The sequence below is a fragment of the Gigantopelta aegis genome, chromosome 5 (genome assembly GCF_016097555.1).
Source record: "Gigantopelta aegis isolate Gae_Host chromosome 5, Gae_host_genome, whole genome shotgun sequence".
NCBI classification, from domain to species: domain Eukaryota; kingdom Metazoa; phylum Mollusca; class Gastropoda; order Neomphalida; family Peltospiridae; genus Gigantopelta; species Gigantopelta aegis.
Window position 1 is genome coordinate 17462658 of NC_054703.1, and position 18561 is coordinate 17481218.

The 18561-nt window shown below is 39.8% G+C and overlaps 1 protein-coding gene across 1 annotated transcript; it reads right to left on the bottom strand.

Annotated features, from left to right (window-relative positions):
- Window positions 1-2591: 2591 nt before the first annotated feature.
- LOC121373427 lies at window positions 2592-12018 on the bottom strand. The gene is made up of 5 exons (XM_041500071.1): window positions 11816-12018; window positions 10940-11120; window positions 5731-5848; window positions 4288-4436; window positions 2592-2900 (listed from the first exon to the last, which is right to left on the bottom strand). Exons 1-5 carry the CDS (start codon window positions 12001-12003, stop codon window positions 2760-2762), a joined length of 777 nt encoding a protein of 258 aa, XP_041356005.1. The 5' UTR covers window positions 12004-12018; the 3' UTR covers window positions 2592-2759.
- Window positions 12019-18561: the final 6543 nt, after the last annotated feature.

Consider the following 18561-nt stretch of genomic DNA (forward strand, 5'->3'; position numbering starts at 1 on the left):
CCTTGCGGAGCACTCACTCAGGGTTTGGAGTCGGTATCTGTAAAAATAATCCCATGCTTCGACTGGAAAGTAAAATCCTGTTTCGGTTACTGCAAACATTATGACGTTATTTAACACCTGATTATATAGACACTGATATGCTACACAATAAAATGTATAAATAATCGGCTAAAGGATGTGAAACATTGGGTCATTGTTAGAAGGAAGCAAGGAAATGGTTTACTTAACGACGCTCTCAACACATTTTATTTACGGTTATATGGCGACGGGCATATGGTTAAGGACCACACAGATATATAGAGAGGAAACCCACTGTAGCCACTTCATAAAGAGTGCACCAACCTAGTGAATTAACCCCATATATGCATTGCTGTAACATTTATATTATTATATATTTAATGACATAAACACTGTTCGCCAATAGAAGATTATTGTCGCCACTAAGATTTATACCAACTTTTATAAAGTGCACTGGCTTATATAAACATAAAAAACACTCCCAAAATCTAATTATGTGAGTGCTTAAAAACGTATTATACCCTACGTGTAATGTAAACTTGGGGAGTAAAAGAGAAAGGAAAAAAAAGAAGCGAATTGTAGGCGATCCTGAAGACGATTTTTACGTTGAAAGTGGAAACTTATTATACTTAACAAAACAGAAGAATGATGATCAAATATAGCTGACTTAATTTCGGTGCATGTTAGTAACATATGTAAGCTCAGTCGGTTGAGCGCCATCTTGGGGTGCTTGCGTCGCAGGATTGAACCACCTCAGTGGATCCATTCAACTGATTGGGTTTTTCTCATTCCAACCAGTGCCCCACAACTGGTCAAAGGCCGTGGTATGCGCTTTCCTATTTGTGAGAAAGTGCACATAAAAGATCCCTTGCTGCTGCTGGAAAAATCTAGCGGGTTTCCTCATATACCCGCTAATAATATAATAATATTCCCTCTGTGTGTGTGTCTCTTTCCCTCCTTCTCCCCATCCGTCCTTCCTCCCCCCTTCTCTCTCTCTCTCTCTCTCTACATCTCTCTCTCTCCATCTCTCTCTTTCTCCATCTCTTTCTCTCGCTCGCTCTATCTCTGTCTCTCTCACTCTCTCTCTGTCTGTCTCTCTCTTTCCATCTGTCTTTCTCTCTCTCCATTTCTCTGTTTCTCAACATATCTCTCTTTCTCTCTCTTTCTCTCCGTCCTTCCTTCCTCCCCTCCCTCTCTCTCTCTCTCTCTCTCTCTGGTTTTTCTCTCTGTTTTTCTCTCTCCATCTCCCATCTCTCTTTCTCCATCTCTTTCTCTCGCTTGCTCTCTCTCTCTCTCTGTCTGTCTCTCTGTGTGTGTCTCTCTCTCACTCTCTCTGTCTCTCTTTCCATCTGTCTTTCTCTCTCTCCATTTCTATTTCTCTCTCTTCATCTTTCTCCATTTCTTTCTCTGTCTCGCTCGCTCTCTCTCTCGCTCTCTCTCTCTCTCTCTCTCTCTCTGTGTGTGTGTCTCTCTGTCTCTTCGTCTCTCTATTTCTTTTTCCATCTCTTTCTCTCGCACTCTTTCTCTGTCACTCTGTCTCTCTGTCTCTCTGTGTCTCTCTCTCTGTCTCTCTCTCTCTCTCTCTCTCTCTCCATCTGTATTTCTCTCTCTATTACTCTTCCATCTCTCCCTCTCTCTGAATGAGCTAGACTAAGTCCTTTATTCACTTACATGCGCGGTTTCATTATACCCGTTTTCTTTTCAATCTGTAACTTACAACTGATAGACCAAATGCCATGGTATGTTCTGCCCTGTCTGGTAAATGCATACCAAACTATGTTATCACTCTGTGAACGCATTGGTTTGTATTCAACTCCCCTTACAACGTTTCACGAACGTAAGTTTAGAGGCCATAATATATGTATTGTCCACTCTGTGGAAATTGTGTGTATGTCATTTCAAGACAACTTGAGAAGATAAGAAATCTCGAAAGTAGGTCCTCTTTTCACTATGGATGGATGCTCCGAGTTCTAAAAAAGCATATCCGGAAGTTGTCTGTCTGTGTCACTCTTCTCTGTAGGGGCGGGACGTAACCCAGTGGTAAAGCGTTCGCATGATGAGCGGTCGGTCCAGGATCGATCCCCGTCGTTCCAGCCAGTGCTCCACAATTGGTGTAACAAAGGCCATGGTATGTACTATCCTGTCTGTGGGATGGTACATATAAAAGATCCGTTGCTGCTAATCGAAAAAGAGTAGCCCATGAAGTGGCGACAGCGGGGTTCCTCCCTCAATATCTGTGTGGTCCTTAACCATATGTCTGACGCCATATAACTGTAAATAAAATGTGTTGGGTGTGTCGTTAAATAAAACATTTCCTTCCTTCTCTCTTTGTAATTTTCTGTCTCTGTCTGTCTGTCTGTCTGTGTCTCTCTGTCTCTCTGTCTCTCTCTCTCTCTCTCTGTATGTGTGCGCGCGCGTGTTGTGTGTGCGTGCGTTTTGTATGCGTGTGTTGGTGTGTGTGTTTCTAATCGTCTAGTTACAAAAGATCATGTTTTGACAAACCTAGACAAATGAGGACATTATCGGCTATGCTCATTGAATTTGGGAGGGGTAATAATAATAAAAATCATACGGTTTGTGAAAGAATTTATTACAAATTTCAGATTATTGACAGATTTCAAAATCTTTAGTACGAATATAACAATAACAGAATCTTATATTGGATTCTTGGAAGCTGTTCAAAACAAAACGTGAACTGTTCTGACAGCTAATTGAATCAAATGAAAACCACTATCAGCTGATTAAGGACAGGTTAGCCTCCATGCGTCCAGATCCCACAACTTTACGATTGTCGAAAAATCGGAAGGAACGTTTCCGCATACGGCAGTTATCTTGGCAGCGCCATCTGCCACAGCATCGACGTATTCCGTGTGGAAAACAGCCTGGAAGAAATACATGCAGAGACACGCGTCAGAGACAGCACTCAAGGGTATATACCACCAAATCAAACCACACAGACGACAATAATAACACATATGGCTAAAAGCGCTACAGACAGCGTTTCAATCGACATACACTATGAATATGAACATTACTTAATACTAGCACACGCCAACCTTAAAGTAAATGAGAAGAAAATTGTGAGTAAAGCTGCTCGTGTCAGACATAGCGAGAAACGCGTCTTTGACTACACTAATTCCGCACAAAAAATGACCATGCTAATTTTAACAGAACCCGGTACATGTTTCAGGTGGCACTAAACCAAATAACACCAGGTTGCGTCAAAGTTCGAGGTGGACGTTTAATAGAGCAGTTACAATACTCTACAATTGCTGCTATTGGTAATACACGTAACAATGTATGTTGTAAAAAAAAGAAGTTTCATCTGGGCAATAAATGTATGCAATTTTATTTCATCTAGTACCACTAGAAAGATGTATGTAAAACTAAGTACTACAACTGTGTGTCTTGTAAAAACATCTAGTTTTATCGAAAATGAGCCATGAAAGGCTCCACTTTCTTCAGTTAATTTCAGGGAGGGGTTGTAGTACTGATATTATGGGTCATAGTTTGGTTGATATGGTTGCATATGGTATTTTTAAGCAGTGACATGATGTGGAATGCCAAGGGAACTTTGTGGGAGGTTTGGTTGGGGATCGTAAAAATAGCGGCGGTCCCTTCTGCGACACCACCCCCAGCCCAGCCTGAGTCGAGGAAACCAGCTACGCCGGAACCGTCGACCACCGAGAGGGACACTCAACACCGCGGTAAATGCCCTCCATCGCCGACCACTACGTGGCCCAGACAGAATTGGCCGGTATCCCCGGTATTGCCAGTCGTCAAGCCACCGGACATATTATAGATCGGACTTTAAACATTTAGACCTTCGTTCAAAATTTTATGTCGAAATTACTTCTTTTTTTAAATATTATTAAATAGTCCGATCCTCTCTTCTTTCTCTTATTTATTTTTGGACTGTCCTTCTAAAATGCTCCAAATTATATAAATATTCGGCCGAGCAGTCAATTCTTTTTATTTTTGGCTCGTAATTTTTACTAATTGCTATTTTCAAAATTCTGCCCATTTTCAACACTTACACCCCCCCCCCCCCCCACCCCACACACACACATCCCGAGTCAGGCGACCGATCTTATCGGAGGTCGGACTCGGGATGGGCGTGTTCGAAACCCTAGTGGTATAAGGGCACGTTAAACTAGTTATCATCATCATCATCATCATCACGGATATGAGAAGCTTGATTGACGGACGAATACGAAGATACCCGAAAGATACGAAGATACCCGAAAGAAGTTAAGCCAATATTCGTACCTTTCCGCTATTAATGAATGGGAAGTACTCGCTGCATTCGTCATAATCAAAGCATTCCTCGTTGAGCGCCCAGTCGAAGTCCGACTCGACCGCCGGGATTAGACTCAGGGCGTTCTTCAGACCAACAGACATATTTCTGTTATGTGCCTCTGAAACAAATAGTAACAAGCATTAAGAGAGTACTACTAAAGTAACACAAATGGGTAAATCGCCATGAAAGTCAAACTTGATCTGTAACAGTAGCGCACCACTATACCAACCCATGACGACTAGGACTATACCCTAGTCTGATTCTCTCTCTCGTTCAGACAGATCCGGCTTCTCAAGATCTGTATTTCAGCACAGCACTACACCTTCAACATCTATTGACTGTCAATCTAGGGGTTTTCTTGACGGGATGCAACCCATCTCGTCCCTACAAGCTGTGCACCCTAACGGCCTTAACGAGGCCACTCACGTGGACATATAGATCGGACTTTAAACTTTTAGACCTTCGTTCAAAAGTTTATGTCGAAATTACTTTCTGTTTTTTAATATTATTAAATAGTCCGATCCTCTCTTCTTTCTCTTATTTATTTTTGGACTGTCCTAAAATGCTCCAAATTATATAAATATTTTTGGCTTGTAACTTTTTTTCTTTTTTTCTTTTTTTAAATTCTATTAACTTTTTTTTACTAATTGCTATTTTCAAAATTCTGCCCATTTTCAACTCTACCCGCCCCCTCCCCCAACCCCTCTCTATCTTATCTAATTTCTTTTTGACTACCCGATCTAATCTAGCGAACAAATTTAATGAGTAGAATTTTCTTTATTAATTATATTAGAGATGTGCATCAAAATTTTAAAGGCCCACTATTTAATTTTTGGATGTAAATTTCAAAATTGTCCGCTTAATTTTGTTCTGTCCCGGGACAAGCCCCTGGCTATCCAGGGACAGGTCCCGGGACGGACATGCTCGAAACTCGAGTGGTATATGAGCATGTAAAAATTATTCGCACACTTGTAACAGTACATGATAAAGCTAGACACAAAATTCCAGCTCAGTAGCTTAAGACATTGTGAAAAAAAAAAAAACATCCGGAAAACTATATGTGGGACAGACGGATGGACAGACAGACAGACAGAAGAACAGAGATGAAACCTATAGGCCCCTCCGGTTAGAGGACTAATAATATTAAATAATAATAATAATAATCATAATAATAACAATAACAACAATAATAATAATAATAATAATAATAATAATAATAATAATAATAATAACAAATAATAATAATAACAATAATAATAATAAGATTGTTATAATTATAAAATCCGACTACAAAAGCTGGTATAAATTGATTTTAAACAAAACTAAAAACAAGGACGGACAGACAGAGAGACAGACGGGCAAAGGAAATATTTAAAAACCTAAACTGAATGAATGACTAAATAAATAAATACCTTCAGCAATCCAGAATAAGAAATCCTCCAGATCCGACATCGTCAAGCCGAGGCCCCCGCCGTTGTTGTCATAGGCATCAACGTTGTCAGGTTCCACCCCGTCACATCCTTTGGTAACCTGCGAACACACCACAGTTTGTGTCATAACTACGCTCTACACATTTATCTTTTTATATTATGCCCCCCCCCTCCCCAGTCACACCCTTTAGTTACCTGCAAACACACCACAGTTTGTGTCATAACTACGCTCTACACATTTATCTTTTTATATTATGCCCCCCCCCTCCCCCAGTCACACCCTTTAGTTACCTGCAAACACACCACAGTTTGTGTCATAACTACGCTCTACACATTTATCTTTTTATATTATGCCCCCCCCCCTCCCCCAGTCACACCCTTTAGTTACCTGCAAACACACCACAGTTTGTGTCATAACTACGCTCTACACATTTATCTTTTTATATTATGCCCCCCCCTCCCCCAGTCACACCCTTTAGTTACCTGCAAACACACCACAGTTTGTGTCATAACTACGCTCTACACATTTATCTTTTTATATTATGCCCCCCCTCCCCCAGTCACACCCGTTAGTTACCTGCGAACACACCACAGTTTGTGTCATAACTAGCCTACACATTTATCTTTTTATATTATGCCCCCCCCTCCCCCAGTCACACCCGTTAGTTACCTGCGAACACACCACAGTTTGTGTCATAACTACGCTCTACACATTTATCTTTTTATATTATGCCCCCCCCTCCCCCATTCACACCCGTTAGTTACCTGCGAACACACCACAGTTTGTGTCATAACTAGCCTACACTCTACACACTTATTTTTTATATTATGCCCCCCCCTCCCCCAGTCACACCCGTTAATTACCTGCAAACACACCACAGTTTGTGTCATAACTAGCCTACACTCTACACACTTATTTTTTATATTATGCCCCCCCTCCCCCAGTCACACCCGTTAGTTACCTGCAAACACACCACAGTTTGTGTCATAACTAGCCTACACTCTACACTTATTTTTTATATTATGCCCCCCCCCTCCCCCAGTCACACCCGTTAGTTACCTGCAAACACACCACAGTTTGTGTCATAACTTGCCTACACTCTACACACTTATTTTTTTTATATATAAACCCAGTTAATTTAAACATGTTTATTTTACAACAATATTTGTAATTCGAAGGCATCCGTGCAAGTTGCAAGGATGTCTTCGTAGCGCCAATATTTCAGGAATATTGTTCTTCTGTGTGGCTGCTCAACTGCAGCAGAATATTCCGTTTCTATACTAGACGATTTTTGACATAACATTAAAAAAGTGTCATTTCGTTACATGGCTTAATTTTGTTTTAACATTTTACGAGAGACCCAAATTGTTTTAATTACTTTACTCCGGAGACAAATTTCCAAATTCGGCGAATTATTGCCAACTTTATGTGACATACCAAATACAATTCTCAAAAGCATTTAATCTTAAATCAGATCCAAATGTTTTTTTTAAAGATATTCCACATCGTTAATAAATTGTTTCGTTTTCGGGCAGTCGAAAAATGCATGAAAGACTGTGTCCTCGTCATTTGGTAATTTTGACATTGTCTTAGAGAGCAAACCTGGTACATTTTTCCATTAGTAGCAAGGGATCTTTTATATGCACCATCCCACAGACAGGATAGTATATGTCAAGGCCTTTCATATACCATTTGTGGAGCATTGGCTGGAACGAGAAATAGCCCAATGGACCCACCGACGGGGATCGATCCTAGACTGACCACGCATCATGCAATGGGTTACATCCCGGCCCCACAAATCAATCACGATACATAATATTAATGAAAACGTATTGTTATACACACACACAGAGAGAGAGAGAGAGAGAGAGAGAGAGAGAGAGAGAGAGAGAGAGAGAGAGAGAGAGAGAGAGAGAGAGAGAGAGAGAGAGAGAGAGAGAGAGAGAGAGAGAGAGAGAGAGAGGGGGGGGGGGGAGGATAATAAACGAATTACCAGTTATTATCAAATTTATGTCCCGAGTGAAAATTATTATCCACATTGTTCAACATAACCGAGTTAATAATAATCATACGAAGCACACGTGCAATAACAAGGCCCAGCTCAGGCCGTGCATTTGAAATATGCTGAAACATTTTGTGTTGAGTCTTGTTATTCATAAAGAAAGAAAGTATTACACTTGTGTGTGAGTCGTACTGATTTTACCAAACTCGTGTCAGGATTCATGTATGACCCTCACTCTCGCTCGGCCAATACAAAAATCCTGACACTCGTTTCGTAAAATCAGTACGACACACAAGCTCGTTTAATAATCTCTATTTATTTCACGAGGGACATAAATTTTATAATAACTGGTACCGAGTTTGTTATTCTATTTATTACCTCAGCTATTTGAGGTTTTTTTTTATTTATTATTAAACCTTTATTTTCGATACACGCCCATGTATATAGAAACGACGCAGGCTACTTTACTTAACTTTATATTTTATTCACGGTTCACAGATAATTTTCAAAACCCAAACTTCTATATATTCTTAAAAAAAAAAAAAAAATCTATAATGAATTGAATTAAACTACCATTGTATTACAAGTTTAACACTGAAACCAGAAAGACGTAAACGCAAAGACTTTAAACTACGTGACGTCATTGTGTGTTTTTCCAAATCGTGATGACGTCATATTTAGTACCGACAAGGTGATTGGTTTGTTGACGTCAAATTGTCCAATAGTAGTGTATGTTAAACCAATGCATGATAATTTCTCAGTGAGAATTTATGATTTTTATTTTCCCCGTTATGTGTGCCTGCTGGGGTAATAAATATATAATATCATAAGAGTTCATGCGCAAAACGCGATATAGTTTGACTTAAAGCCGCCAGCGTAATCTGCACAGTGAGGGCTATATGTAAAGATACTGTCTTGCCGCACAACGTGATATATCCTATTATCTCGCCTTCATGTAAAATTCTTTAATCCCATTGGTTGTTTGCCGTTGGACAAATCCCTTATCCCCCTGTGGGCGGAGCCAAATTCTCTTATACCCCGTCTGTAATTTCCAACAGTTTCCAGCCGCCCCAGTTAATGCTAAAGCAATAATTAGATTATAAATAACATTGATAATCAACCAAGTATACATAATTAATTTTATTTTTACTATAAAATACACTATTTCAATACTTTTAAAAGCTGCAATGTTGAACTCGGCCACCTAATTACGGTCGTGGTGTTATTGTATTAATGCGCGATTAGCAACAGTCGTCTGCTACCAATGTAAACAGAACATGGCTGTCAAACGATTTGCAACGCACTCTGCCGATGAAATTGAGGAAAAGCATGCAAATGTAATACCCTCTTGTACAAAGAAGGCTAACAAATCGGTGGCAAACACATTTCGAGATTATTTAAAAGAAAAAGAACAGGATATTAATTTTGAAACATTTGACCCTGTACGCTTGAATGAAGTTTTGTGCCATTTTTATCTAGACCTAAGAACCAAGGATGGCGATTTTTACAAGACATCTACACTTGAATCAATTAGGTATGGTCTTAACAGATATCTGAAGGCACCACCACATTGTCGAAAGATCGACATCATCAAAGATGCAGCCTTTTGCGATGCAAATGAGTCTTTTAAAACTGCAATGCTGGAGTTAAAAGCAGCCGGTAAAAGGGGAAACGGACCACAAACAAGTTATTTCTGAATACGATCGCGAAATTTTTTATTCTTCAATGCTTATGGATGTAAACAAACCCACCGGTCTTGCAAATAAAGTTCAGTTCGACATACGCGTATACTTCTTCCGTCGTGGAGTCGAGAACATGGAAAAAATGACAAAAGACACTTTTGAAGTACTAACGGACCATAACACTGGACTCCGCTATGTTGAAAAAAACAAAGGAGAACTTACTAAAAACCACCGTGACGACAAAGAATCGTATCGTGCCTTCATGCCGGAAGAACCGGGGTCCCCTCTGTGTCCAGTGGCATCTTTTGTCAAGTATATTTCCAAGCTGAATCCGGAATGTGATCGTCTTTGGCAATATCCCAAAGACAGTATCTATGACGACGACCAAGTATGGTATGCCAATAAACCGATTGGAAAGAACGCACTGGGTAGTTTCATGACAACTTTGAGCAAGCAATGTCGTCTTTCGCAAGTGTACACAAACCACTGTCTACGAGTCACAGGCGCCACTATTCTCACACGGTCAAATTTCGCTGCAGCGCAAATCAAAAGTGTTACTGGTCACAAAAGCACAAGTTCTCTGGTAGCATACCAACGAATATCAGATGAAGAAAAGCTTCAGATGGGACAAGCAATTACGTCTGGTTTGCAGAAAAATCGGCAAATTAGTAAAGCACTATCCACGTGTTCCTCTACATCCAAAACTGCCACTGACGTCACTTCGACCGACCTAGATTCATCATACACCAGCGCCAGGGAGACATCGGAGACTACAAAGACCACCCGGTCCATTCAGCAGGAGGTTGATCATCTTGAAGGTGTAGATCTGGATTTGTTGTTCTCAGAGTTCACCACTTCACAATCGTGCAGCATTAATCGTCAGCAATCATCAATTTTTAAAAACTGTACAATCCAAAATGTGAATATCATCTTTAAAAAATGATACCTCCCCAAACAGTGATCAGCTGTTCAACTAGTGTGGATATTCTTGTTGGGTTTTTGTTTTTGTTTTTTATTTTTTTATTTTTTTTACTACATACAATCCTGATAAAAAAAAAGTTGTGTTTTTCTTTTATTTTATTAATAAAAAGTCTGTTTCAGACAATTTCATATTACAAACATTTGAAGTTAAAAACTCGTTTATCGATGGAACTATTTTTCGTCACTGGCAAGTGGTTTCGTTCGCGTCCGCGTGGTACGGCTCCGTTAATAAATTGTTAAAAATTATTGTCTGGCGTTATTTTGATTATTTGGCTATATGGTTTAACATGTCGGCAAGATAAATTCGTTGTAGAAGCATCTCTCGGGGTATATGGCTTTTTATGTACCCTCTGTGTGTTCTTTTACCCCCTGTAAAAGAACACACAGAGGGTACATAAAAAGCCATATACCCCTCGTGATGCTTCTACAACTTATAATGTAAATCAGCTGGACAAAAACCGTTTTTTTTTTCAAACAGCAGTGTTTAACAGAGAGCTAATGCAGAGTCATTGCGCGGGAACTTACCGCCATATCAAGTCTCGCGGATATCACGTCACGCACATCGTCATCAGTGACGTTCCACCATTTCTCATCGGGCCAGCCGTGTAGAGTGTTTCCGAGAACTGACGAAGGAAGGGATCCGACATCGGGTCGCCAGTTTTCGTAACTCCCCGCCGAAAAGTAGCAGATGACAATCTTGCCCGAGCTGAAGTCATAATATTAGTGTTTGATTTTAAATAATACAAATTCGCGTCTTCATATTCAGTTAATTCGAAGCAACAGTAAGAAAAAAGAAAGAAAGGAAAATGCAGAAAAAAAAAAACAGAAACAGAGAAAGAAAGATAAAGACAAAGAACAAATGAACAGAAAAACAAATAAAAAGAAAGAATAAAGACAAAGAAAACGAAACAAAAAGTACTGAAGAAAAGAAAACCGAAAGAAAAAAGAAAAGAAAGAAAATAAATATTGAAAAACAAGGGGAAAAATAAATAAAATAAGGGTACAAACAAATATGAACCCCCTCCCCCCCCCCCCCCCCCCAAAAAAAAGAAAAAAGAAAAGAAAGACCATCAGAAACAGAAAGAGAAAAAAGATAGAAAAGGAAAAAGCAAAAACGAAAATACAATTTTAAAAATAAGAAAAAATAGAAAGAAACAAGAAAGTGAAAAAGAAATAGAGCAAAACAAAAGAAAAAGAGAAGAAAAAAAAATTTAAAAGAAGGGTACAAACACGCAAAGAAACAAACACACAGAAATCAGACAGAGAGAAAGCACCCCACCCTGTAACATGCTGTATATCGTGGTGTAGTGTTCACCTCTTCAGACACTCCCTCCCCCCCCCCCCCCCCCCCCCCCCCCCCCCCGCTCAGTGACATGTCATATATTGTGTTGTAGTGTTCACCTCTTCAGCGTGGACATGGTGGCGGCGCTGGTGATGAAGAGGTCGATGTCGAAGACGTCGGCGCTGACGCTGGTGTCCACGGTCTGTGTGAGCTGCCACTGGAACGTCGCGCCCTGTGGGATGGTGGCGTACCCCGACACGACGTTCAACACACCAGCCAACACGACGACAGCCAAGGCGCAAATCATTTTTCTATTACTGTACACGAAATTAAAGATATAGTTGACTTAGAGGACTTCTAGGGGATCGTTACAAGATATTCAGATTAAGATTTAAACACACACACACACACACACACACACACACATACACACATACACAGACATACACACACACATACACACCCACAGACACACATACAGACATACACACAAACACCCACAAACACACACATATACATACACACATAGACATACACACACATACACACATACATACACACACATACACGCACACATACACACACATACACATACACACACACATACACACACACACATACACACACACACATACACACACATATACACATACACACACACACATACATACACACACATAGACACACACACACACACACACATACACAGACACACACACACATACACACACACATGTGTGTATGTATGTATGTATGTATATATGTATATATGTATATATATATATATATATAAATATATATACCGTTACACCTTTTGTTACTACTTAAAGTTTCACGCTATGAGCGATCATCAGTTACACGTTACCAGTAGTAACAAAAGGTGTAACGGTATATATATTTATACTGGCTCCCCAAGAGGTAGATACCAGCCACACCAGGAAGAATACTGTATTGTAGTATATATATATATATATATATATATATATATATATATATATATATATATATATATATATATATATACTTCAGTACTATTATATACTGCTTCATAAATATATTGCAAGTTAAAGTTTGTTTGGTTTAATGACACCATTGGATTACATTGATTTATCGGCTAATGGATAATTTGAAATATAATTGTTATGGGTTTTCTGGGTCCAGTTAGTTTGACAACAGTTTACCAACAGCAATATATTTCACAACACTGGCTACGGCTGCCTTTGTTATATGTTTATTGTCATGTATTGACTATTTGCTGTACACAAAACATAACTACTTTTTCTAGTGTGTCGTGGAATTTTATTTATGGATTTTGCGGGGTTTTTTTATATATAACATCTGCTGTGCTGTTCGATTGCTGCTATTTTACGTTTCTTTTTCCGAATTAATTCCTCATGTTTTATGTACAAAGGCATGTTCCCTTAGTTAGTCAATCATTCGTTTACTAGAACGGATAATATGGTGGTTCAGAACATAAACTTTCTGCAATACTGACCCATCTATGAGCAAGCTCCTGTAATGAAGTTATGGCTTGTGGGTTTATTGTCGTTCACTGTCCACTTTCGTTGCTGTATTCCTGGCACAGTAGTAAGTATATTTCTTTCACACATTTAGAAATGGCGTGAGGGTGATTCTGCCGTGAAATATCTAGTCGAACATTATTAGTAAACACATTCGACTGCCAGGTTAGCAACTTACAAAATCAAACGCTTCATAAAATGTTGCTGACATCTAGAGTTTAACTTTGCCTTAATACTTCATAACAGTGATTACACGCAATATTTCAATATGTAGCAACACATTGTACACATTAAAATCTATTTTTTCCTTCTAATAATATTAATATGTTCATAAATGACTTCCTAGACCCTTAGAGGGACATTCCTGAGTTTGCTGCACTGTAAGATGTTTCCGACTAATAAAATATTTCTACGATTAAACTTACATATTAAATACATTTTCTTGTTTAGAATATCAGTGTCTGTATATTCAATGAGTTTCTGGTCGTCTTAATATTTGTAAGAAGCCCAAACTGGATTTTGTCTTCAAATAATTTCGTACGTACGAACATTCTTTTTTTTTAGAAAATAAAATGAAATTTAACCTAGTACAAATATTAGAACGATCAGGAACACGTTTAATATACGGCGAAAAACCTTTTTATGCAGAAATATATACTTGATATGTAATTACATTCGTTAAAATGTCTATGTTAGTCAATAACATCTTAAAAATTGCAGCAAACTCAGGAATGTCCCTTTAAGCCACATGACTAGACACCAAGTTTACATTGTTTACATTTACATCAAATCAATCTAGGATAACGGCCAATTTGGATTTTCACGGCCTTCTTCAGTTTGATAGATAGATAGATAGATAATAACTAGTTTAACGTGCCCATATACCACTAGGGTTTCGAACACGCCCATCCAGAATCCGACCTCCGATAAGATCGGTGGCCTGACTCGGGAGGGGGGGGGGGGATAGAGTTAAAAATGGGCAGAATTTTGAAAATAAAAATTAGTAAAAAAGTTAATAGAATTTAAAAAAAACCAAGAAAACAATTTACAAGCCAAAAATAAAAAGAATTGACTGCTCGGCCGAATATTTATATAATTTGGAGCATTTTAGAAGGACCGTCCAAAAATAAATAAGAGAAAGAAGAGAGGATCGGACTATTTAATAATATTTTTTTTAAAAAGAAGTAATTTCGATATAAAATTTTGAACGGAGGTCTAAAAGTTTAAAGTCCAATCTATATGATCCAGGCCGGGGGGGGGGGGGGGGGGGGGGGGGGGGGGGGGGGGATTTAAGGTGGGCGGAATTTGGAATACGAATTTAGTTGTTAGGTCAAAGACCTAAAGCCAAAATGTTTGGACAAAAAATTAAGTCCAAATAATAAAATTAGAGTGTTCGACCGAAAGGGTTTTAAGGTGATATGAGCATTTTAGACGGGCTGCCAAAATAAAATGCGTCGGACTGTTTACAAATAAATAAATAAATAAATAAATTAAATTAAATTAAAAAATAAAATGGAATAAAATTTTGAATGCCGGCCAAAATTTTTAAAGTCCGACTAAGCCCTTGGAACGGTTGGCAACTACGGGGACGAGATGAAGTGCTTCGCGTTGAACTGCGGTACCAGTTTCCTCCACCGGTGGGCTAGCAAGGTCTTGGCTAGCTGGACGTAATGGGCGCCGGCGATGATCTTCAGGACTCTATGGACGGTGTTGTTGTCCATTTCTCTAAAGAGAACTCCTTGTCTGTAGAGTCCATCCCGGCGCGACGTCACCACAAGTCCAAACGCCCCGTCCCCTAGCTCCATGTCGTGGATCCCGACCTCAGTGCCGTCTGGGAAGCGCTTGAAGGATCCTTCGATGACGCCTCCCGGCAGTGAGGCCGTGTGTGGTGTGTCCCCGACTAAGTACTTCGAGTACTGGCCCTTTATCTTCGACACTGCGAGACTCCAGGCGGAGAAGTCCCTGCCTCGGGCGGAGGCGGAAGGCCGGGCCTTGGCTGGCTGGTCACTCGGAGGAGTGACGGCCTTCCGTTTCGCAACACCAACATCTGGCTTGGTCGCTGCGGAGTCCCCCGGGGGTGGGGGTCTCGACGCGGACACAAGCGGAGGGGTTGGAACGGAAGACGCCGGCCGTGGAGTCTCGCACATGGCGGTGTCCAACACTGGCGTCTGCGTTGAAACAGCTGGCTTGTCGGGTCGTGGGGGTGGGGGCGGCGACGCAGACGGGACCGCCGCTGGCGGTTGAGCCGCCAGCTTTGTTCCCCCCTGTGCCGACCCTGGCGCACGTTTCCTCCTTCTTGTCCCTCTTCCCTTCCTCTTCTGAGTGACCGCGTCGCCATACACCAAAGTCACAGTTGCCCGTGATCCGGTGTAAGCGACGCGGTACTCTAACAGCTTCCCGTAACTAACAAGCAGTCCCCCCCCCCCCCCCCCAGGTGAAATACGAATAAAAATTATATTTATTTAGTTATTAAATTAATAATTATTTAATCATACTGCTGTGAAACATATCTGACAAAGCGATCCTCTCAAAATACCTACAAAAACAAAAGTTTGAAACGAATCGAACGCCATTAAATTTTAACTTAAATTACACGACAGGACATTGTGTCATCATTATGTAGCTTCGCATTCAGTCCGTTTTAGATATTTTATCTTAATTGCACTTCATATCGATTGTTATGGGTACAATTGTTCAACGTACTTGTTTTTATTGTTTAAATGAGTATTTCCATAATTTTAGGCCAAATCCTGTCCCAGGATAAAGTGTCTTTATTTTGGTATACTATGTGGTTAAATTTAATCAGTTTTTATAATTTGTGCAATTGTACCATCTCTACTTTCGATGTATATCCAATATATATATAATAACTATGATAATTTAATGCACATCGGTACTGAATATGATGTAGTGTTTCGCAGATTTCAATGTCCCAACACTGGGATGACGCACTTCTAAGTAAAATAAATTGCGCCAATCCAGCAAATCTGTATTTGCTCTTATATTAATTAGCACACATTTAAGTAGTATTATTACTTAAAATATAAATGTTTAAATATTTTATTGTAAAAACACATATAATGACGTCACGTAGTGTGTCCCTAAGGGTTTGTCACCTACATGACAAACAGTGAATTGTACCCAATATAAAGCGTAACAAGATGCAATATTCAGTTGCAGGCGCATGCTTGTTTTGCCATTTGAGTGTACTACAGCATGGATGTTTTTTTAAGTCTGCCCATTATAAAGGTAATCTAGAGATCATTAATAACCATATAGATTTCAATACGTGTTTTAATTAATTGTCATCTACGTGACAGCTATTACTCAGAAAGTTTGGGTGACTGAAGTGAAGCTAATACATCGATAGATGCGTGATAATGTAAGGTTTACTTCGCCATATAATGAGCGACAGTACCTGCTTTACCACACCAGTACAGCTGTGGTAACTACAATTTGTCAACTACATGACGGTCAACTACCTGACATTCAGTTGTCACGTAGGTGACTGAATGTGACGTTAATGACAAAATGTGGTGCTTGCTAGAAAATAAATTGATACAACCAATAACAGCTATCAACTATATATATTAGATCTATATCAGTTTGTTTATGGTGTCTATAGATAAAATAATAACGTGCACGCAACTCTTGGTGTTATTTAAACATTAAAACACAAATTCAGTGCATATCGTTCAATCAAGGAGAAAGAAGATGCATGTACCATCATTGTTGACTTTTCAGAAAATTATACATGTGGTCATAATCGTGCCATTCAATCGATCCACTTTGGTGCTTCAAATAATCAGATAACTTTGCACACAGGAGTTGCTTATATAGCAGAAAAAATAATCTCATTCTGCAGCATATCGGATTGTAATAGACATAACCCAGCAGCCATATGGGCTCACATGAAACCTGCAATTGATCATGTAAAAGCAGCATATCCGGAATTAAATGTCATGCATTTTTGGAGTAATGGACCTACTACGCAGTACAGGAATAAACAACACTTCCTGTTCGTGAGCCATATTCAGAAGTTTGGACTTACTGGTTGTACATGGAACTACTATGAAGCGGGACACGGGAAGGGGGCAGCAGTTGCCATTGGAGGTGTCATTAAACGCATAGCAGATGAAGCTGTGAACACAGGATCCATTGTCAAGGACGCGGAGTCATTTCATGACGTTATTGCCAGCCGAACAAAAGTCCAACTCTTTCTCATCAAAGAGGAGGACATAGATGCAAATGATGCCTATATAAAACAGTATCATGATATCAAACCAATAGCTAGAACCATGAAGCTACACCAAGTCCAAACAGTCGAACCAGGAATAATCTCTGTGCGTGACTTATCCTGCTTCTGCTCTACACCAGTACACTGTAACTGTTTAGGTGCTCACAGTGTGAAGATGCCATCGCTAAGAGCTCCTCCTGCTCAGCAAGCTTCACCAATGCATCCCATCCCTGAGGCAGACGTTTTGATGCAAGCTGATGTCCAGCCAGAAGTATTGGCACGTAACCGTGATGAGTCAGGTAGTGAAGCCACAGCACCTAATCCACCTCCCATCGCAGAGACAAGTGGTCCTGATGAAACCACAGTACTTCAGCATGAAGCAGCTCCTAACCCACCTCCCAGTGCAGAGTCAGTTAATGGTGAAGCATCTCCCAGTACCAAAGTAGATGTTGGGGATTATGTGGTCGTCAATCTGGGATCAGCAGGAAAACACTACATCGGACAGGTAAAAGTCAACCAAGTACAAAACTGTGTTAATGACACCCAGATAACTATAAAGTCTATGACACCATTAAAGCAAATATACTGCTGTTCATAATTAACACACCCACTGTATCTTCTACATATTTTATATCCGGAACAAAGAACCTACTGCAAGGTAAAAGGACTAGGGCTACAAGTTTCACATTACGGTACTATAATATGTAGTTGGCATCTCATATATACATAACTACATCATATACTTACTGCCAAGAATACTAATTGTAGTAACAGTTAGCATATATATAATATGTGTGTGTGTGTTTCAGATTAAAGAGTTTGCAGATGATCTCTCCAATGAAATTTCCATTAGCTTCATGACCACAAAGGGGAGCGCACCGTGCTACTGCTGGCCTAATATAGAAGACCTATCCTGGGAGCAGCAAAGCAGTATCTGTTATGTTCTTGGTGCACCAATATGTGTTACTATGCCCAGAAACAAACGCAGGAAGTGTTACCAATTTCAGGGCGGGATCTAGCTCAGTCGGTTGAGCACTCGCCCGAGGTTGACATGGTGTTATTTTGTGTTAGATTAATAGGTCAGTGTTTGACACTATTAAGTTGCCAA